This window comes from Mustelus asterias, chromosome 4 (genome assembly GCF_964213995.1).
Source record: "Mustelus asterias chromosome 4, sMusAst1.hap1.1, whole genome shotgun sequence".
Lineage (NCBI taxonomy): Eukaryota > Metazoa > Chordata > Chondrichthyes > Carcharhiniformes > Triakidae > Mustelus > Mustelus asterias.
In genome coordinates this window covers 55965781-55988136 of record NC_135804.1, presented here as the reverse complement: position 1 = coordinate 55988136, position 22356 = coordinate 55965781, and the positions used below count along the sequence as shown (strand labels likewise).

Below are 22356 nucleotides of genomic sequence, written 5' to 3'. Positions count from 1 at the left end.
ACCAGCACGTCTTTCGGACTGTGGGAGGAAACCAGAGCACCTGGAGGAAACACATGCGGACACAGGGAGAATGTGCAGACTACACACTGACAGTGACTCAAGCCGGGAATCAAACCTGGGCCCCTGGCGCTGAGGCAGCAGTGTTAACCATTGTGCCACCGTGCCGCCCTATCATGAATCTATATCATCGTACATCTATCATAAATTCTATGGAATGCACTGCCTGAGTGTGTGGTGGAGATAGATTCAATCATGGCTTTTAAAAGAGAATTGGATCATTATCTGAAGAATTTGCAGGATCAGAACGAAAAAGTAGGCAGTGATACTAGATGAATTGCTCTTGTAGAGACCGGGTAGACATAAGGCTGAATGAACTCATTCTGTGCTGTAGCCATACTATGACTCTACGGGTCTCAACTGATCCTGGACTAAAGGTGAGAGTTCATTCCCCTCAACCAGTCCCATTGTTCACCCTTGCCTTGCTCATTACTTTATACAGCCTCCCTCCCCATGAAAGGAGAGAGACAAATGGGGGCACGCAAAATACTTTAACAAATCAGCTAAATTAGTTAATTTTTCTGAATATTCCCAGGATTTTGAGAGGTACTCCAGGATTAGCACTGAGGCCTGGGGAACTGCCTGCAACAACAGCACTGATTCTATACGAAGAACTTTGGAATTGACTGAGTTGAGCAGCTTCTTGCAATACCATCTATGTACATAACATAAATCTGGCTTCAATCTGTGACTTTACACTTGCCATTAACCAGCAGTTGCATGTGTGGACAATTTCTTGGATGAAGCAAATTCGTTAGGAGGTATATCTGACCCATTCATAATACACATCTCTATAAGTACGCTCACATATTGTATATACTTAGACATGTCTATGAACTAACACACACCTGACTAATCTAGAGCAGAAATGTTATCAATCTGGTACAATCAGCCTTTAATCCTAGCATCAGATTACACAAGTATTTCCATTGGTTTTATAACACCTTAACTCAGTGTTAACCTATGGTATGCTGCATGTTTAATAAATAATTTTGCAAAACTGCAATCTGGTATCCACCGTGGAAAGAAAAGCTAAAATTATGACTCGGTAGGTATAGTGTCTCATTTCATCACTCACGGGTTTATTGTAGCATAATTTATGCTTGCCTATTGCATGCAGCTCATAAGAAGGTCATCATTAATCACACTCTCTCTCAGTACAATGACCTCAGAAGTTCCAAACCTAGGATAGATACTCCATGTGGGTGATGAGTTGGAACCCCTTTCTGCATCCTTGAGGCAAGACTTGAGTTTAAGAGGCCTTCTAAAAGATAAAGAAAATGAAGATGCCACATTTTCCATCATTATTCTGCAGCCTAGCTAAAGCAGTGAATTGAAACATAGGAGCCAGATTCAGCAATTCAGCCCTCAGTGCCTGCTCCACTATTCAGTGAAACTATTGCTGGTTTATACTTTAACTCCATATACTAATGTGGAAAACTAGCTCCTGTGTGGAGGGGAATAAATAGATAGTGGAATTTACAAATAGCAACAAATAATGTGTCACCCGATCTACAAGGATGATGCACTCAGATCGCTGATTGGTTCCAGGCTCTGGACAGGATGATTTGATAAACAGATCTACAGATGTGGGGTGCAAATAAAAATAAACAGAAAATATTGGAAGCATAAGAGTTGATGAGTCTGCCTCTGTCAAGAGTAAAATACAAGCTAATTGCTGGATAGGGTTCCTCTTCAGAACTGAAGGTTGAGAGATGAAGAATTGTTGTAGAAACAGAAAGAGAGGAGTAAAGTGACAATCCTTTACATTCACTCTGACTAAATATTGATACCGACGATCTGTCTCTTGATTTTTACCAACAAATGCAATTTCTACGGAGGAAATGGAAGCAAAAAAGTCCCCTCCCCCTAGATTTCCCAGGAAGTGAGTAAACCCCAGGTTAAGTGACACGGAGTTCTCTTCATACAACCAATGTTCCTGTGAGTATGATTCTAGACTGCTCTGTTTCCTACTCTGTCCAGATTACACTTTTGTACCACTCCTCTCCACTGCTTTCACTAGAATCTAAGAAATGGTTTTAATATTTTTTGTAATCCGCCATGGATCTTTTCCAAGTGTATTCAACCTGTTTTATCAGTAAAGAAAAGCACAATTGTTAGCCACGATTCAGTGTCAGGAGTCCTTTTTCTTCAGCACCTTTCTTCACTTTATGTCTAGTAATGGAATTAGGATCCAAGTTGCCAGTATGAGAGTGGAGGAGAGGGAGGAGGAGAAGGAACAAGGTTTTTTTAAAAACAAAATATTTTCTTCAGATTTTAGCATGCTGGACAAGGCCAGCATTTAGTGCCCAGCTGTAAGGGCCCTTGAGCGAAGAGCAGCCTACAATTTAATGACTTACTGGGCCATTTCTGAGGGTAGTTAAGAATCAATCAGATTGCTAGTGTCTGGGGAGGTGATGGCCTAGTGTATTATCGCTAGACTATTAATCCAGAAACTCAGCTAATGTTCTGGGGACCTGGGTTCAGCAAGAGCTCTGTATGGGGCTTTCAGCTTCCCTCACTGGTAGGTACTCCTGTGGTAAGAAACAGCAGGACTTACATCGACACTATCAACATGATCTATCTATGGGTCAAGTGCCTTGGCTGCTGACTGCAACACAGAGGGCAAAATCACCAGGCACACATCAATCAGATGCTGAAAGAGCTTGCGGCCAACAAACACATCAAAACACATGGTCCCACATTTACCCCACACTGATGGGGACGCATAAATCTACAGCTCCATTGCTTTATTTTGAGTAAAGCAGGATCTAATCTGTCACCCTTTATAATCTGAGGACAGTGAGATCAATGGTGCTCACACCAAGTGTTAGACCAAGGGGAGGATGCCACCAGTGGGTGAGGTACATGGAGGATAGTAGAATTGAAACTTCCACCCGAGTTGCTGGTAGTGGTTTGTTCAGAGTAACTGACCATGATAGCTCATGTCTCTTCTTTCCTGAAGTGTGCTAACCTCCCCCGCTCCCCCCCACCCACCTATCTTGTACTTCAGCCTAGAGCTCAGACACTTCCTTCAACCTCCAAGGTATGACCACTGGCCTCGCCAGACACCCATGCACACACTTCCCAACACTGATCACTACATCAGGAGTGTGAACCAGCTTGATGTTCCCCCTTTGCAACCACAGACCTGTTGAGGCCAGTTGTAGTGGTCATGTAGTAACCCAGCTTAGATTAATACAAACGGGCCTTCTTAACAAAGTAAGAAGTTTAACAACACCAGGTTAAAGTCCAACAGGTTTATTTGGTAGCAAAAGCTACACAAGCTTTTGCTACCAAATAAACCTGTTGAACTTTAACCTGGTGTTGTTAAACTTCTTACTGTGTTTACCCCAGTCCAACGCCGGCACCTCCACTTCTTGACAAATACAGCTCAGTAACAGACCAGGTGATACACAGGAAGCTGAGACTTTGGAGGAACAATCAGAAAACTTCCTAATGCAGATACCAGAGTTACCTTGCAGGTCAGTGCAGGAGAATTAAGCCGTGTTATACACATCAACCACTAGATGGAACCTGCTTGTTCTAGAAACAGTTTTAAAATTGTGCTATGACTTAATCAGCACAATCAGTGATTAGTGTGTTCTCAACACTGTTGTAATTGTGGTCCCACAGCTTGGGCAGGTCCATGGCACCTGCACATCATCAAGCAAGACACAACTGACAGAAGATATTTCACACAGCTTGTGATATTTGTTAAATAATCTCCAGCAAGAATGGCTGAACAAATAAAGGATAAATCACACAGAGCCAGAGTGACTCATTGAATTTATACTGACCATGATTATTGGAACAGTCTAGAATTACACTCAGCAATGAAGCACAAGGCACCCCTTGTGAAGAGTCAGCCTGTTCTTGATGATGTGCAGAACCTTGAGGTGAATCATATCGATAAGGGACAGTCAGAGGGCCAGCACAAAAACAATTTACATTCTTCCTTTAGCCAGAGCTGCACCTACTGCCAGTGGTAATGAACAGTGCAACACAACATGTGAATAAAGGCAACAACATGTGAATAAAGACAACAACCCTTGCTCTAACAAATTGAAATTCCATCATCAGTCACATCTACTGGAAGACAAAGATCCTTAAATCTCTAGTATGGGGAAGAGGAAAAGAATTCTGGGATTATAATAATGGCTTATTGTAGCTCACAGAAATACTTCACATCCAACTTCTGCAATTACATTCATCACTGCCACAAAGATAAATGTGGCAGCCATGTACACAGAAAGGTCTCACTAACAACTGGGGAGGGGTGAGGAAAGTCTATTACATCTCCTCATAACGAATGCCCTTCATACTAGGCAACATCCTGGTAAATCTTTTCTGTACCCTCTCCAAAGCCTCCACATCCTTCTGGTAGTGTGGTGACCAGAATTGAACACTAAATTCCAAGTGCACCTAACTAAGGTTCTATAAAGCTGCAACATGACTTACCAATTTTTAAACTCAATGCCCCGGCCGATGAAGGCAAGCATGCCATATGCCTTCTTGATTACCTTCTCCACCCAGCATTGATTCCTGAGGAATGCCACTAGTCACAGCTCTCCATTCAGAAATACAGCCTTCCACTGCTACTCTCTGTCTTCTATGACTGAGCCAGTTCTGTATCCATCTCCTCACACTTGTCAGGATTAAATGCCATCTGCCACTGCTCTGCCCTTCTGATCAACCTATCTATATCTTCCTGTAACCTACAATCATCTTCTTTACTCTTAACCACCCTACCAATCTTGGTATCATTAGCAAACATTCCTCCCACATTTTCATCTCTATCGTTTATGTATATAAGAAACAATGAGGGTCCCAGTACTGAACCATATGTTACACCGCTGAAAACCTGCAACCAGTCTATCGAACAGTCTTTTCCACTACCCTTTGAGTCCTATTACTAAAGCCAGTTTCTGATCCATCTCACCAAGTTTCCCTGCATTCCGTGTGCTTTAACCTTCTCAATCAGTCTCCCATGTGCGACTTTGTCAAAAGCTTAAATATATGCATATTACATCAACTGAACTTCCCTCATCCACACATTTTTGAAAAATTCTAACGAATTTGTTAGGCATGACAACTCTCTGACAAAGCCTAATTAACCCATGTTTTTCTGAATGGATATTGATGGTCTCCTTCAGAATATTCTCCAATAGTTTCCCTATTCAGTGTAATTTCCTGGTTCATCTCTAGCACCTTTCTTGAAAAGTTGAACCACATTAGCCATCCTCCAGTCTTTGGCACTTCCCCAGTGGAGAGAGAAATTAAAAATTTGTGTCAGAGCCCCTGCAATTTCCTGCCTCACCTCCTACAGTAGTCTGAGATGCAACTCATTCGGGCTTGGGGATTTGTCTATTTTTAAGCCCATTTTTAAGCCCATCAGAGCCTCCGATACCTCCCCCATTTCCTATTTCAAACTGTGCAAGTTCCTCACAGTCCCTCTTCCTGAATTCAACACATATGTTCTCCTTTTCCTGTGTGAAAACTGAAGAGAAGTATTCATTTAACATCCTGCGGCTTCACACACATATTGCTCCCTTGGTCTCTAAGGTCTCTGGTTAACCTTTTCCCCTGAATGTATTTATAAAATATTTTAGGATTCTCCCTAATCCTGTTCACAAGTGCTTTTACATGCCCCCTTTTTGCTCTACTAATCGCTTTCTTAAGTTCCCCTTGCACTTCCTATATTCCTCTCGGGCCACAGCTGAATTGCTCCCTTTGGACTTAGTCATAGGGCGGTATTTTACGATTTTTTGTCTAAGTGTCAGGTGGGCGTAGGACTGGGAGAGTTCCAGATCTGCTTTTTGGGTACATTTTCAGGACCCCCCCTCCATAAATACTATGGTTGCAAAGTTTTGAGCGAGTCCATTGCTCACTGCAGAAGCCTGTGAGCAGGGCTTAATGCGCCCAAAAGCCTGCAGCTCCAACTGGAGTTTCCAACTGGAGGATAAGGAAGAACTGTCAGAAAAAAGATAATCAGCCATGGATATCTAAGGAAATAAAGGAAGGTATCAAATTGAAAGAAAATGCATACAAAGTGGCAAAGATTAGTGGGAAATTAGAGGGTTGGGAAATCTTAAAAGTCAACAGAAAGCCACGAAAAAGAACTATAAAGAAAAGTAAGATGAATTATGAGAATAAACTAGCTCAGAATATAAAAACAGATAGCAAAAGTTTCTACAAATATATAAAACAAAAAAGAGTGGCTAAAGTCAACATTGGTCCTTTAGAGGATGAGAAGGGGGATGTAATAACTGGAAATGAGGAAATGGCCGAGGCATTGAACAGGTACTTTGTGTCGTTCTTGAACGGCAGAGGTTGAGGGGCAACCTGATAGAAGTCTACAAGATTATGAGGGGCATGGACAGAGTGGATATTCAGAAGCTTTTTCCTCGGGTGGAAGGGTCAATTACCAAGGCACAAGGTTTAAAGGAGATGTATGAGGCAAGTTTTTTACACAGTGGGTGGTGGGTGCCTGGAACTCACTGCTGGGGGAGGTAGTGGAAGCAGATACGATAGTGACGTTTAAGGGACGTCTTGACAAATACATGAATAGGATGGGAATAGAGGGATATGGTCCCCGGAAGGGTAGGGGGTTTTAGTTCATTTGGGCAGCATAGTCGGTGCAGGCTTGGAGGGCCGAAGGGCCAGTTCCTGTGCTGTAATTTTCTTTCTTCTTTGTATCAGTTTAACAAAAGACCCAACAATGCAGCACTCCTTCAGTACTGCACTGAGTGTCAGTCCGCATGATATATTACAAGGCCGGGAGTGCAACTTGAACCCACAATCTTGAGTCAGGAGCAAATGCTAGTCTGAAGAGGGAAATGTGGTACATGTGTAATGAAACAGGATTAGTCCAAAGTCACAGAACTAACCAGTAATATTCTGTAGATCTACAGTTCTTTGAAAACATACAGCACAGGGCAGATGAATCAATATCTGCTCCACACACTCAGCAATAGGTGTGAATCTATATTGACAAAACTTAGAGATGGAGATTTACAGAATTACATTAATCTGAGGAAAGGAGACAGGACATGAACAACAATAAGTCTGCTTTTTAAATAGAAGACATTTTGTATAATTTAACACATTTTGGATGTAGCACCAGTGCTGTCTGCACATAATGATGATCAACAGTCTACTACTGAAGATGTGATGTTAAACTGAGTTCCTATCTGAAGAGAAAATACCTACATTTGTAGAGCACCTTCAGAGTCGACAGGTTCGTTTTGAACTGTTATTCCCACAAGCAGAAATTAGAGGAATGACACAATCTGTTTTGGTGGTGGTGTTTGAGAAATGAAAGCTTTGCATGCAACTCTCAATCTCCTTTCAATCTTGCCATGGGACATTTTACAACCACTACAGCAAGTAGATGAAGTCTCAATTTAATGTCTAATACCAAAGCTGGCATCTCCAATAATGCAGCACTGCCTCTGTACTGCCCAGATTGTGTTCTCTAGTCCTGGAGTGCAGCTCGAACCCCTGACTCAGCTGAAAATGCCAACCTTGCTGAAGGTCCATAAGATTCCCAAGAGTAACATTTGAGCCTAGTTTCAGAGCTGTACAGATTTACTGTGGTGTTTGAAGGAGGCTACCTCTCCAGTTGTTGAAACCATCCAAAGTGCAGCATCACTTGTGCACCATCACTCATCCTTCAACTTGCTGCAGCTGTGCATAGAGCCTGTTTGAAATCCATGCTTAGCTCGCCAGTCTCTGGGTGAAAGGTCACACTGTAGGCAACTGAACTTAGCCTCTCGGTTAACGTCTTGGGATTAGTCACCGAGTTAAGGAAGTAGACGCCTTGCTTGCAATGTGGGTTCCAGTTGCAGTCACCCTGTCAACAGAAAAACAAGAAATTGAAGAAATATGCATTTATATAGCACCGCTAAAATAGTAAAACATTCCAAAATGCCGCATGGGACCATTAAGAAACAAAGTTTGATACTGAGTGAGAATTATAGTACATGTTATCGCAAAGAATTGTGGGGCTGGAGGAAGTTACAGAAGGAGAGACATTGAAAGGATTTGAAAACGAGGATGAGAATTTTAAAATTGAGGTTTTGTTCAGCCATAAATCAATGTAGGTCAGTGAAAAAGGGGTTAATATGAAAACATGACTTGTTGTGAATTAAGAAAGCAGAGTTTTGAAACAGCTTAAGTTTATGTAGAGTAAAATGTGGGAGCCCAGCCAGGATTAGAATAGCAATTCTAGAGGCAAAAAGGCAGGAATGAGGAGTTCAGTAGCAAACAGGCTCAAGCAGGAGCAGCATCCTGCTCATCTTGAGCTCAAATATAACACACACCAAGGTTGCAAACAGCCTGAGACAGTTGCACGGAAGAGGGATGCATGTGGAGCATAGGGAACAAAATTTGTGGCAGGGACTGAAGACAATAGCTTCAGCCTTCCAATATTTAGTTGGGAGGAAATTTCTGCTCAGCCAGTAATAGATTGTTGGACAATCAGTGTGGCAATTTAGAGTCAGTGGAGAGATCAAGTTGAGTGGTGTTGAGGTAGAACTGAATGCTATTGGTATACATGTGGAAACCGGTGCTGTGTTTTTAAGTGATGTCATCTATATGTTGCCCCTCAATTAGTATAACTTACAATCATATAGAGCCTTTAACATAACAAATCAGTCTAAGATGCTTCACTCAAGCATCTTAAATATGGCACCAGGCCACTAGGGGGATATCAGGTCACTGACTAAACTTTTGATTCTAAGAGATGGAGTTTTAAAGAGCATCTTAAAACAGGAAAGTGATATGGAGAGGCAGAGAGGTGTCGCGAGAGAATTCCAGAGTTTAGGGCTGCAGCAACTGAATACACAACTACCAGTGACGAAGGAATGAAAATTGGAACGTTCAAGAAGCCAGAATTAGATGAACGCAGAAATGTTGAAGGCTTGTGGGCCGGAGGAGGTTGCAGAGAGGGATGCCTTCAAAAGATGTCACCAAGGGGCAGCATGCTGATGAGAAATGGAAGGGGCCAAGGATTTGATTCTTAAAGGACATCAAGGGTAATAGTGAGAGAACTTTGGAGATAGTGACCACAATTCGGTGTCTTTTGTTATTGCAATGGAGAGGGATAGGGCCGGACGGCAGGGCAAGGCTTACAATTGGGGGAGAGGTAATTATGATGCGATTAGGCAAGAATTAGGGGGCATAAGATGGGAACAGAAACTGTCAGGGAAAGGCACTGATGAAAAGTGGAACTTTTTCAAGGAACAAATACTGGGTGTCCTTGATAGGTATGTCCCTGTCAGGCAGGGAGGAAATGGCCGAGTGAGGGAACCGTGGTTCACAAAAGAGGTGGAATGTCTTGTGAAAAGGAAGAGGGAAGCTTATGTAGGGATGAGGAAACAAGGCTCAGATGGCTCGATTGAGGGTTACAAGTTAGCAAGGAATGAGCTGAAAAAGGGGCTGAGGAGAGCTAGGAGGGGACATGAGAAGTCCTTGGCGGGTCGGATCAAGGAAAACCCCAAGGCTTTTTACTCTTATGTGAGGAATAAAAGAATGACCAGGGTGAGGTTAGGGCCGGTCAAGGACAGTGGTGGGAACTTGTGTATGGAATTAGTAGAGATAGGCGAGGTGATGAATGAATACTTTTCTTCAGTGTTCACCAAGGAGAGGGGCCATGTTTTTCAGGAAGAGAAGGTGTTACAGGCTAATAGGCTGGAGGAAATAGATGTTCGGAGGGAGGATGTACTGGTAGTTTTGAATAAACTGAAGGTCGATAAGTCCCCTGGGCCTGATGAAATGTATCCTAGGATTCTTTGGGAGGCGAGGGATGAGATTGCAGAGCCTTTGGCTTTGATCTTTGGGTCCTCACTGTCCACGGGGATGGTGCCAGAGGACTGGAGAGTGGCAAATGTTGTTCCTCTGTTTAAGAAAGGGAATAGAAATGACCCTGGTAATTATAGACCGGTTAGTCTGACTTCGGTGGTTGGTAAATTGATGGAAAAGGTTCTTAGGGATGGGATTTACGACCATTTAGAAAGATGTGGATTAATCCGGGATAGTCAGCACGGATTTGTGAAGGGCAAGTCGTGCCTCACAAATTTGATAGAACTTTTTGAGGAGGTAACTAGGTGTGTTGATGAAGGTAGGGCGGTTGATGTCATATACATGGATTTTAGTAAGGCGTTTGATAAGGTCCCCCATGGTCGGCTTATGATGAAAGTAAGGAGGTGTGGGATAGAGGGAAAGTTGGCCGATTGGATAGGTAACTGGCTATCTGATCGAAGACAGAGGGTGGTGGTGGATGGAAAATTTTCGGACTGGAGGCAGGTTGCTAGCGGAGTGCCGCAGGGATCGGTGCTTGGTCCTCTGCTCTTTGTGATTTTTATTAATGACTTAGAGGAGGGGGCTGAAGGGTGGATCAGTAAATTTGCTGATGACACCAAGATTGGTAGAGTAGTGGATGAGGTGGAGGGCTGTTGTAGGCTGCAAAGAGACATAGATAGGATGCAAAGCTGGGCTGAAAAATGGCAAATGGAGTTTAACCCTGATAAATGTGAGGTGATTCATTTTGGTAGGACAAATTTAAATGTGGATTACAGGGTCAAAGGTAGGGTTCTGAAGACTGTGGAGGAACAGAGAGATCTTGGGGTCCATATCCACAGATCTCTAAAGGTTGCCACTCAAGTGGATAGAGCTGTGAAGAAGGCATATAGTGTGTTAGCTTTTATTAACAGGGGGTTGGAGTTTAAGAGCCGTGGGGTTATGCTGCAACTGTACAGGACCTTGGTGAGACCGCATTTGGAATATTGCGTGCAGTTCTGGTCACCTCACTATAAGAAGGATGTGGAAGCGCTGGAAAGAGTGCAGAGGAGATTTACCAGGATGCTGCCTGGTTTGGAGTGTCGGTCTTATGAGGAAATGTTGAGGGAGCTGGGGCTGTTCTCTCTGGAGCGGAGGAGATTGAGGGGAGACTTAATAGAGGTTTATAAAATGATGAAGGGGATAGATCGAGTGAACGTTCAAAGACTATTTCCTCGGGTGGATGGAGCTATTACAAGGGGGCATAACTATAGGGTTCATGGTGGGAGATATAGGAAGGATATCAGAGGTAGGTTCTTCACGCAGAGAGTGGTTGGGGTGTGGAATGGACTGCCTGCAGTGATAGTGGAGTCAGACACTTTAGGATCATTTAAGCGGTTATTGGATAGGCACATGGAGCACACCAGGATGGTAGGGAGTGGGATAGCTTGATCTTGGTTTCAGATGAAGGTCGGCACAACATCGTGGGCCGAAGGGCCTGTTCTGTGCTGTACTGTTCTATGTTCTATGTAACAGGAAGAGAAGTCACTGCAGGTGATTGTCTGGCTATGATTAGAGGGATAAAAATGAAACCACATGAGAGCAGTCCCAACTAGCTGGACAATAGTGAAGAGAAGTTGCACGAGGATGGCATTGTCAAACCATGTCAAAGACTATAGACAGGTCAAAACGGACAAAGAGGGAAAATTTTAACTTTTTCACAATCCCAAAGGATTCACATCAGAGATGTTTTGATACTGCAACAGGGGAATCAAACATGAAATCCTGGGAATAATGAGAAACAGAAGGAGACCAAGGCTAAATCCTTACAGGATACCAAAGGTAATGGTGTGGGAATGGGAAGAGAAGATATCATAGCTGATTCTAAGACTGTGACTAGAAAAGAATGTAATCTTTGCATGTGTAAGAATGTGTAGTGCAGCTCAGTGGGCCATCAATGAAAAAGCATTGGAGGATTCTGGGGCAAGTGGGACCTGTACAAGAGAGTCCTAAACTACACCTAAACTACAAGGGGACCAATATACTTGCAGGGACGTTTGCTAGTGTTATTGGGGAGCGTTTAAACTAGATTTGCAGGGGGATGGGAACCAGAGTGCCAGAGCAGATAGTGGAGCAGGGGTACAAAGACAGGTTAGTTCAAGCAAAATCACAAATGGAAGGGTTGAGTGTGGTGGAAATAACATTTTGAGGTGTGTCTATTTCAATGCCAGGAGTATTGTGGGGAAGGCAGATGAGCTGAAGGCGTGGATAGACACATGGAAATATGACATTATAGCCATTAGTGAAACTTGGCTACAGGAGGGGCAGGACTGACAGCTCAATGTTCCAGGGTTCCAATGTTTCAGGCGGGATAGAGGCAGAGGGATAAAAGGTGGGGGGGTGGTATTGTTGGTCAGGGAAAATATTACAGCGGTACTCAGGCAGGATAGATTAGGGAGCTCGTCTACAGAGGTCCTATGGGTGGAGCTGAGAAACAGAAAAGGTATGACCACATTAATGGGGTTGTATTATAGACCACCCAATAGTCAGCGAGAATTGGAGGAGCAAATCAGTGGAGAGATAGCTGACAACTGCAAGAAACACAAAGTTGTGATAGTAGGGGATTTTAATTTTCCACATATAGATTGGGACTCGCATACTGTTAAAGGTTTAGACGGGGTAGAGTTTGTAAAATGTGTTCAGGAGAATTTTCTACATCAGTATATAGAGGTGCCAACTAGAGAGGATGCGATATTGGATCTCCTATTGGGAAATGAGTTAGGGCAGGTGATGGATGTGAGTGTGAGGGAACACTTTGGATCCAGTGATCATAATGCCAGTAGTTTCAACCTGATCATGGATAAGGATAGATCTGGTCCTTGGGTTGAAGTTCTGAACTGAAAAAGGCCAAATTTGATGAAATGAGAAGGGATCTGGGAAGTGTGGATTGGCACAGGCTGTTCTCTGGTAAGGATGTAAATGGAAAGTGGGAGGCCTTCAAAGGAGAAATTTTGAGAGTGCAGAGTTTGTATGTTCCGGTCAGGATTAAAGGGAAAGTAAATAGGAATAAGGAACCTTAGTTCTCGAGGGAGATTGTAACACTGATTAAGAGGAAGAGAGAGTTGTATGAACTGTACAGGCAGCAAGGAACAGATCAGATGCTCGAGGAGTATAAAAAGTGCAAGAAGCTACTTAAGAGGGAAATCAGGAGGGCTAAAAGACATGAGGTTGCTTTGGCAGACAGAATGAAGGAAAATCCAAAGAGCTTCTATAGATATGTTAGGAGCAAAAGGATAGTGAGGGATAAAATTGGTCCTCTTGAAGACCAGAGTGGTAGAGTGTGTATGAGACCAAAAGAGATGGGGGAGATACTAAATGGTTTTTTTGCATCCGTATTTACTGAGGAAACGGGCATGGAGTCTACGGAAATAGGACAAATAGGTAGGGAGGTCATGGAACCTTTACAGATTAAAGGGGAGGAGGTGCTTGCTGTCTTGAGGCAAATCAGAGTGGATAAATCCCCAGGACCAGACAGGGTATTCCCACGGACCTTGAGGGAAGCTAGTGTTGAACTTGCAGGGGCCCTGGCAGACATATTTAAAATGTCAGTATTCACGGGGGAGGTGCCGGATGATTGGAGGGTGGCTCATGTTGTTCCATTGTTTAAAAAAGGTTCCAAAAGAAATCCGGGAAATTATAGGCCGGTAAGTTTGACGTCGGTGGTGGGCAAGTTATTGGAAGGTGTGATAAGGGATAGGATCTACAAATATTTGGATAGACAGGGACTTATTAGGGAGAGTCAACATGGCGTTGTGCGTGGTAGGTCATGCTTGACCAATCTATTAGAGTTTTTCGAGGAGGTTACCAGGAAAGTGGATGAAGGGAAGGTGGTGGATGTTGTCTACCTGGATTTCAGCAAGGCCTTTAACAAGGTCCCTCATGGGAGGTTAGTTAGGAAGGTTCAGTCGCTGGGTATACATGGGGAGGTAGTAAATTGGATTAGATACTGGCTCAACGGAAGAAGCCAGAGAGTAGTTGTGGAGGATTGCTTCTCTGAGTGGAGGCCTGTGACTAGTGGTGTGCCGCAGGGATCGGTGTTGGGTCCATTGTTGTTTGTCATCTATATCAATGATCTGGATGATAATGTGGTAAATTGGGTCAGCAAATTTGCTGATGATACAAAGATTGGAGGTGTAGTGGACAGTGAAGAAGGTTTTCAAAGCTTGCAGAGGGATTTGGACCAACTAGAAAAATGGGCTGAAAATGGCAAATGGAATTTAGTGCAGACAAGTGTGAGATATTGCACTTTGGAAGGACAAACCAAAGTAGAACGTACAGGGTAAATGGTAGGACTCTGAAGAGTGCAGTTGAACAGAGGGATCTGGGAATACAGGTACAGAATTCCCTAAAAGTGATGTCACAGGTGGATAGGATCGTAAAGAGTGCCTTTGGTACATTGGCCTTTATAAATCGGAGTATCGAGTATAAAAGTTGGAGTGTTATGGTAAGGCATTGGTGAGGCCGAACTTAGAGTATTGTGTACAGTTTTGCTCACCTAGTTACAGGAAGGATGTAAATAAGGTTGAAAGAGTGCAGAGAAGGTTCACAAGGATGTTGCCGGGACTTGAGAAGCTGAGTTACTGAGAGAGATTGAATAGTTTGGGACTTTATTCCCTGGAGCGTAGAAGAATGAGGGGAGATTTGATAGAGGTGTATAAGATTTTGATGGGTATAGATAGAGTGAATGCAAGCAGGCTTTTTCCACTGAGGCTAGGGGAGAAAAAAACCAGCGGGCATGGGTTAAGGGTGAAAGGAGAAAAGTTTAAAGGGAATATTAGGGGGGCTTCTTCATGCAGAGAGTGGTGGGAGTGTGGAATGAGCTGCCGGATAAAGTGGTAAACTTTTAACATTTAAGAAAAACTTGGACGGGTTCATGGATGAGAGGGGTGTGGAGGGATATGGTCCAAGTGCAGGTCAGTGGGACTAGGCAAAAAATGGTTCGGCACAGACAAGAAGGGCCAAAAGGCCTGTTACTGAGCTGTAATTTTCTATGGTTCTATGATGATAGTGTGGTCACCACAGTCACTCAGAATGTAATTTGTAACTTTGTAAAGGGCTGCTTCAATTCTGTGGCGAGGCAGACACTTGACTGGAGAAATTCATACAGAGTTCTGGGAAGATGGGCATGGATTTGACAGGTGACAGCACGTAAGCATTTTGAAAAAGAATGGGCAGTACAACACGTAGCATCAGTATGCAAAGACAGAGGTCACTTACTCTAATATCTTCATCATATCTGATGCTCTGACCAGTTCCTTTAAGAATGCCACGTGGTCCTGCATCTTAAAGGGAATGTTGGTAGCTAGTGGTCTATCTAGTCCTTGCTGGTAATCTCTGGATTTTTGGGCAGCCTTGCATGCCCATAGCTTAGAGGGAACATTGAGCAAGGGCTGTTTTTATTGAAGAGTACACAGGACAGATGCTAGTTACCCTAGGCTGTCACACCTACAAGGTCTCCTGTAAACATAGGAGCAGCAGCCCAAGAGATAAAGAGACCCCATTCAGCACCTGTCACAACTCGAGTCCCTGTTGGTTCCAAATGTTCCCCGAATGACTGGGAATTTCCCGCAATCAGGAAGTGCCTCTCCCAAGCTTTGTCTCCAGCAGCATATCAGCAACTTTTAAAATTCCTGCTGCAGTTCCCAAACTGTCCCAAATGCCCCTCTGTCCCACTGCTGGGTGATGTTACCAGCTGTTGCCGTTAAAAGCTTCAAGTTTGGTGACGTCACTTGACCACCGGTGCAGAAAGCCATAACCACGTGGAATGCAGTGAGCAAGGGTCTGGAGAGTTAACTGGGAGTTTGGGGAATGGCAGGTGTTGGCATGTGGAGAGTCTCTGAACTCGTGATGGCTGTCAAAATTAAGGTGCTGCATTAATGCTTGAAATCTGAAATCTAAGAGCGCTTTACTTACAAGTGCAGTAAGAGCTTTAACTCTGCCATACCTAATCTGGGACTACTTGGACATTGCATATCAAAAACTGAAACCGTTCGCCAATATGTATGTCATTCAACTGGAGATTTAAAACATTAAATTATCCATCAAGACTTCGGCAGATAAATGTTCCATTCACAGCACCATTATCAATATTCCACCGCCGGTCCCTCAACATTACAAATTCTCCATTTCCTGCTTCATTCCTTCACCATTGCCAATGGACCACCATAGAGATTTACTTCCTGGCCAAGTAGCCCAATGCCCAGCCAGGGACATCTGGACTCCAGGTTACTGTGAAATTGAATAAAGTATTACCGTGTTAGAGTGGGGCCTGGTTAACCCTGTGCTGATGCAGATGTCACTGGTTAGGCAATAGTCCATCCAAAGCACCACTCCATGGCAAGTGCCAGATCTAGAAAATCAACATTTTTGATCTAAGTAAACATTCAAAGCTCAACACTGAAAAGGTTATTCAGGGAATTTAAAATTCTAGAGTATACGATAAATAGAACCTTAATATTACATCAGAAACTATGCGACAGAGGAGGAGGTCAGACAGCAGGACACCAAAAGGGAGATGAACAGTGATTCAATGTTAAGTATTTTACTGACAGCAACAACTGCAGAAAAAACTCATTGGTGAACAACAGAGAAACATAGAACATAGAACAGTACAGCACAGAACAGGCCCTTCGGCCCACGATGTTGTGCCGACCTTCATCTGAAACCAAGATCAAGCTATCCCACTCCCTATCATCCTGGTGTGCTCCATGTGCCTATCCAATAACCGCTTAAATGTTCCTAAAGTGTCTGACTCCACTATCACTGCAGGCAGTCCATTCCACACCCCAACCACTCTCTGCGTAAAGAACCTACCTCTGATATCCTTCCTATATCTCCCACCATGAACCCTATAGTTATGCCCCTTGTAATAGCTCCATCCACCCGAGGAAATAGTCTTTGAACGTTCACTCTATCTATCCCCTTCATCATTTTATAAACCTCTATTAAGTCTCCCCTCAGCTTCCTCCGTTCCAGAGAGAACAGCCCTAGCTCCCTCAACCTTTCCTCATAAGACCTACCCTCCACTCAACACACTCAACAAATTCAAGATGCAACTGAATGGACAGACACTAGGTGGAGAAATGGCTAAGAAGAATGAAACAGCACTGTATGACGTACCTAGACAGAGGCAGAACTGTTTCTGATAGATAGATCCCAAAAGAGAAAATGTTGGAAAATCTCAGCAGGTCTGGCAGAAAAATGCTGACTTTTCAAGTCCAGATGCCCCTTTGTCAAAGCTTTGATAAAGGGTCATCTGGACTCGAAACGTCAGCTCTTTTCTCTCCTTACAGATGCTGCCAGACCTACTGAGAATTTCCAGCGTTTTCTCTTTTGGTTTCAGATTCCAGCATCCACAGTAATTTGCTTTTATTATATGTGATAGATAGATAACTGATAGATGTTATAAGATGGATTGTTAGAGAACTAGTCAAAGCAAAAGTGATGGTCCACCCTCCAATAGGGAGCACTGATATGTCTGATTGGTTGAAGCTTTGAGAGCACCTATGACTGTTCTCTCATTTGCTCTATTCCAATCAGTGTGTTTCAGTGTTCAAAAGCAACATTTACCTCAGCAACTAGTAACAAATCACCAAAACTAATGGCACAGTAACTAACAGCCAGGACAAAGAAAAAAGTCACCATAAGCAATACTTTATGTCATGATTTGTGACTTTGTCTTCCAGGATTCATCGGCAACTTTAGGGGAGGTGGCGCTGGACTAGTAATCCAGAAACTCAGGGTAACGTTCTGGGGATCTTGGTTCAAATCACACCACGGAAGATGGTGAAATTTTAATTCAATAAAAACATATGGAATTAACAGATGACCATGAAACCATTATCAATTGTTGTAAAAACACATCTGGTTCACTAGTGTCCTTTAGGGGAGGAAATATGTCATTCTTACTTGGTCTATATGTAACCTACATGTGACTGCAGACGTTGACTGGTAAATGCCCTCTGAAATGGCCTAGAAAACTACTCAAGTTGTATTCAATCACTATAAAGAAAACAAAATGGAATAGCGACACCCAGGGACTGCAGCGGTTCAAGAAGGCAACTCACCTCCACCTTCTCCAGGGCAGTCAGAGACAAGCAATAAATTCTGCCCCAGCCAGAGACACCCATCTCCCGTAAATGAACGAAAACAAAAACTTCAGGGATTAGACTTGAGACTTTAAATACAATTCATGTAAAAATAATTTATTCATGACACATTTGGCCTGATAAAATAATGTAGTTCATAAATGAGTACATTCAATGAGGTTTCAGTATGTGTCTAGCTCTCATATCTCACAAGCATTTCCCTGCCAAAGTTCAATCTCACTCTTCTCTGCTAAACATACCTCAACAGCTTCATCAATCCTGTGCTGTAAACTGGCTGCTCTGGTACCTCCTGGCGAAAATCAAAGCTGAGAATCTGACAAGGATCACTGAGTGCTCTGCAGGGGTACTCCCAAAGTGGATGGGGTTCAGCCTCCTGACACTCCCGGAAATTCAGGGAATTCTGGAAAAACGTGACACAACAGAAATGAGAGGTATACAGAGAAATACAGCGTCTGGGGAATGAGTGAATTATGAACAGTTAGCAATCTTACAACATTCAATAACAGAAAAAGTTTTGCCTGAACCTCCCCAACACCTGTGCAGTCAAAAACACAGTGTTGATTAGAACTGTGGCTTAGAAGTAGCACAGGTGCTGGAGTCAGAAGGTGCAAGTCCCACTTGAGAACAAAATCTCGAGTTGACGCTTCAGTGCCGTTCACTAAGGGAACGCTGCATGTTAAACCCAGGTCCTGTCTACTTTCTCAGGTAGACATGAGAGATCCCACGGTGCCATTTGAAGAACAGCAGGATTCTCCCTGATGTTCTCCTGATATTAATCCCTCAACCATCATCACTAAAAAACAGATTATCTGATCATTATCACATTGTTAGTTCTGCAACTTTGCTGTATGCAGAATGGCTGTGGTGTTTCCTACATTACATCAGTGATACATTTTCTGGCCACCAGTACTCCATTGGCTGTTAAGCACTCTGGGACATCCTGAGATCATAAACGGATATGATATAATTGTAAATCTTTCAAGGTTTTCTTAATATGGAGACATGAAGTGAATTTGTAAAATGCCAGGAAATCAATTCCTTAGTAATTTGTAAATCAAAGTAAATTTCCCCTGATTGACACAGCTCTCAAAATTGGGAGGCTAACTGCTCTCAGATTATCTCACTACTCACCACCTCTACTCCACAATTCAAACACATACTAAACAAAAATACTGTACAGAAGAATGCAAAGGTTAGTTTGTACTTTTTAATCAAGTTTCTCAGTGATTGAAGAGTTATCACTTTTATGATAAACTGATTACTCAGAATTTTCTTATTAAAGAGTCAGCACCAAGGCACAGTCCAGGAACTGTAATGTTAATTGCAGTTCCGGAAGACCTAGTTACATGTCAAAATAAACACTAGCCCAAAAGTCATCCAATACCTACAAGGGCAGATCTTTGGAGCCCTGCAGTTACAGCCAAGCATTTTGTGCTCTGTAAACTGAAGGATAATTGCCTTGATTTTCTCCTGTCTCCCTAAGGTGTTCCTGGTCAACTACCTGGGCCCCTTATTCTACATCTTCCTCAGAACAAAATACTGGCTTTCCCTCTGCACTTGGCCACTTAGTGTACAGTCAAGTATCGAAAGCTCATAATGTACAGAATCCCCCCCATCCCCTGGGCACTGTATTGTCGATAGGCATTTCCCTACGCCACCCTCAGAGCTCTAATTATGCAGATAGAGCAACAGTGACAAGTTATGGGTGCGACGTACTGCACACGGACAAGTTCTATGCATCAGAACAATCTATGGTTCTCACCTGGATCATCTCATCCATGAGACTAACATTAAAACCCTCACACACCCCACAGGGAGCACGGATACGCCAGAGGTTCTGTAGAGATAGATAGTAAGTGTGATCAGTTTAAACAGATTATACTGATAGCAGCTCCTCCAAAACAAGGAATCAACATTTGAAGACAATGGAAGTAAATATAAAATAATTCACATTTGCCATCACACAAATTCAGAATTTTCTCTGCTTCATTCAAATGCAAATTAGATAGGTTTCTTTCAGAAAATAATATTTCGGGATAGAATATGAGTAATTAGAGACATAATATGGTCAGGTGACCCATGCTTGGATGGAGCAGGTTACGTTGGATTTAAGATTCCAAGAGTTCTCCATCCCTGATGTTTTTTCTGTGTCATTCCTAGGTCTGATATAAATTAATTGATAGAGATTAATTGCTATCATTCATCAACAATTGCACTATTATTGTATCATGCAGAAATCAGGATGGTAGAAGGGAAATGAAATGGAATGTGGTCTTTCATCATCTAGTACTCCAATGATGCTGGATGCAGTTCCAGAACAATGTTCCCTCTAAGCTGCACCAGTTCCATCAGTTGCTGTGCAAAATATTTAAAGGGGTCATGCACTTGAACAAAGCCATCATGCACTCCAAAATCATTGAAGAGGACATTGTTTCAGAGGTGTCCCCAGTTGCTGTACAGTACCTTATCCAACAGCCAAGGTAATGGCGATCAAAAACTCTTCAAACCATGAGGTGCTGGACACCTGAGACCATCCACTTCCCAACTAACATCAACACAAATGCGAAATGGCTAGATGGTGATCAGGAGTGGGAATCTTTGCTGATTTCCTTTCCCCAGTCCAGTGACTCAGAGACCAATTATAGCACACTTACTACTGCCCCAGTGAACCCAGCAACTACCAGTACAGTGTCAGATAATGCATCTGCCCTGGAGGTCACTGAGAGAGCTTCTTGTTACATTGCAATTCCAGCTAATTGGCAGCTCTGCTGGACTGACGGATTGCTCTGTACTCTCCTTGCATGAAAATAAGGAAAAGGGTAGAAATGTTTCATTCCTGGACAAAGGTTACACTACATGCCAGGGCATGGTTTCACTCTGCAGGGGATATAATGAAGGTATTCAGCTAAGTCTCCCCTCACTTTCTCTCAGCTGGCCTGAAGTTGGTCACCACTAGAACCCGCTTACCCTCTAGTTGGTCCTGTTTTCCCAGTTGTCAGTCCTAGGTTTCCCTTACTCTCCCTTCACCCTCCCCTGCCTCCACGGTCCCTTTCTCAGAATAGTATATTTATTAATTTTTACAATGCACAGCATTTTTAATGTAAAAGAAAAACACTAAGAAAAAACTCGCTGCTGGGGTCTGGATCTCTCTAGGAACAGATGGTGTGTGCGTGTACAAACTTCCAAATCCTTGCTATATCCCTATTTATAGATCCCCACTCCAAGATCACATGCAGGGAGCACCTGCCCCAGTCATAGACCACGGTCGTGAGGGTGGGGGAGGTGAGTGAGGGCAGTGGACTGTTCTGCATTAAGAGCACAACTCAAGGTTAGAAACTGATGCAAAATTTACAGGAGACAGCCTGCATTTCTAGCTTCTGAAATTCACTGAATTGAGTAACAGCCCAAATGTAATCGCCTCCCGCCATGAACTCAAGGGAATGCGTGTCAAAAAAAAGGATAAATGTAAATAGCTAAGTGAATGTCGACTTGTATCTCCTGATGACGAGAATACAGAGGGGTGGAAATTATATTTGCATAGAGCTTTCAAAACTCAGAATCTGGAGTAGTGTGTTAAGCTCTGGGCAGCGTACTTCAGAAAGGTTACATTAATGTAGGAGTGGGTACAGTGCCAATCAACCAGAATGATACAGGGGCTAAAAGGATTAAATTAAGGACACATTTCATTGACATGCCTTGTATTCCATTGCGAATAGAAGACAAAGGGGTGATTTAACTTAAATTTTTAAAGTAATTAAATAATTTGACAGGATCAGTAGAGGAAGCATTTCCTCTGGTAACAGAGTCAAGAACAAGAGAACATAACCTTAAAATTAAAGCTAGATCATACACGTCCAACATCAGGAAATACTTCTTCACACAAAGTGTAGTTGAAATCTGGACTTCTGTCCCCCAAAATGTTGCTGAGGATGGGTCGAAATAAACATTTCAAAACCAACATTGTCAGGAAAGAACGTTAAGAAATACGGAAGAGGGGTGTGTAGCTGGAGTTGCGACATAGTTTAGTCATGACGTTACTGAACAACAGAAGACACCTAATGGTCTACTTTTCCTGTTTCTCCAAACTGCACCCTATAAGCCACATCATTACTAGGTACTCTCCACTCACCTCAAACTCCACAGCCATTGCTAAGAGCATAGCAGACTGCGGCAGCACGGTGAACTCATTGCTCAGGAGCTTGGCCAGGTAGGTTCTCGCATACCAAAAATAAAGGTTGTGCCAAGGAAGAAGGCTGGTGGTGAAGAATGGCTCTCCGATTAGTACTGACACCTGTAAAGAAGTGAACACCAAGAGAGACACAAGGAGGAACTGTAACACAGGGGATCTCAC

At 43.1% G+C, this 22356-nt stretch overlaps 1 protein-coding gene across 3 annotated transcripts in view; it reads right to left on the bottom strand.

Annotated features, from left to right (window-relative positions):
- Positions 1 to 1111: 1111 nt before the first annotated feature.
- Positions 1112 to 22356, bottom strand: part of prmt7 (protein arginine methyltransferase 7) — a 45883-nt gene continuing 24638 nt past the window's right edge. The window contains exons 13-18 of one of the 3 annotated variants that reach the window (XR_013497627.1): positions 22135 to 22296; positions 19768 to 19842; positions 18245 to 18405; positions 16150 to 16246; positions 7674 to 7912; positions 1112 to 1321 (exon numbers count right to left, since the gene is read on the bottom strand). Coding sequence is in view for 2 of the 3 variants with exons in the window: in XM_078211071.1 (XP_078067197.1) it covers positions 7733 to 7912; positions 16150 to 16246; positions 18245 to 18405; positions 19768 to 19842; positions 22135 to 22296 (675 nt within the window). In the remaining variant the exon portion in view is untranslated. Of the gene's footprint in view, positions 1322 to 6897; positions 7913 to 16149; positions 16247 to 18244; positions 18406 to 19767; positions 19843 to 22134; positions 22297 to 22356 lie in introns of those variants that run through there. The other 2 variants (XM_078211071.1, XM_078211072.1) reach the window with 2 other exon arrangements.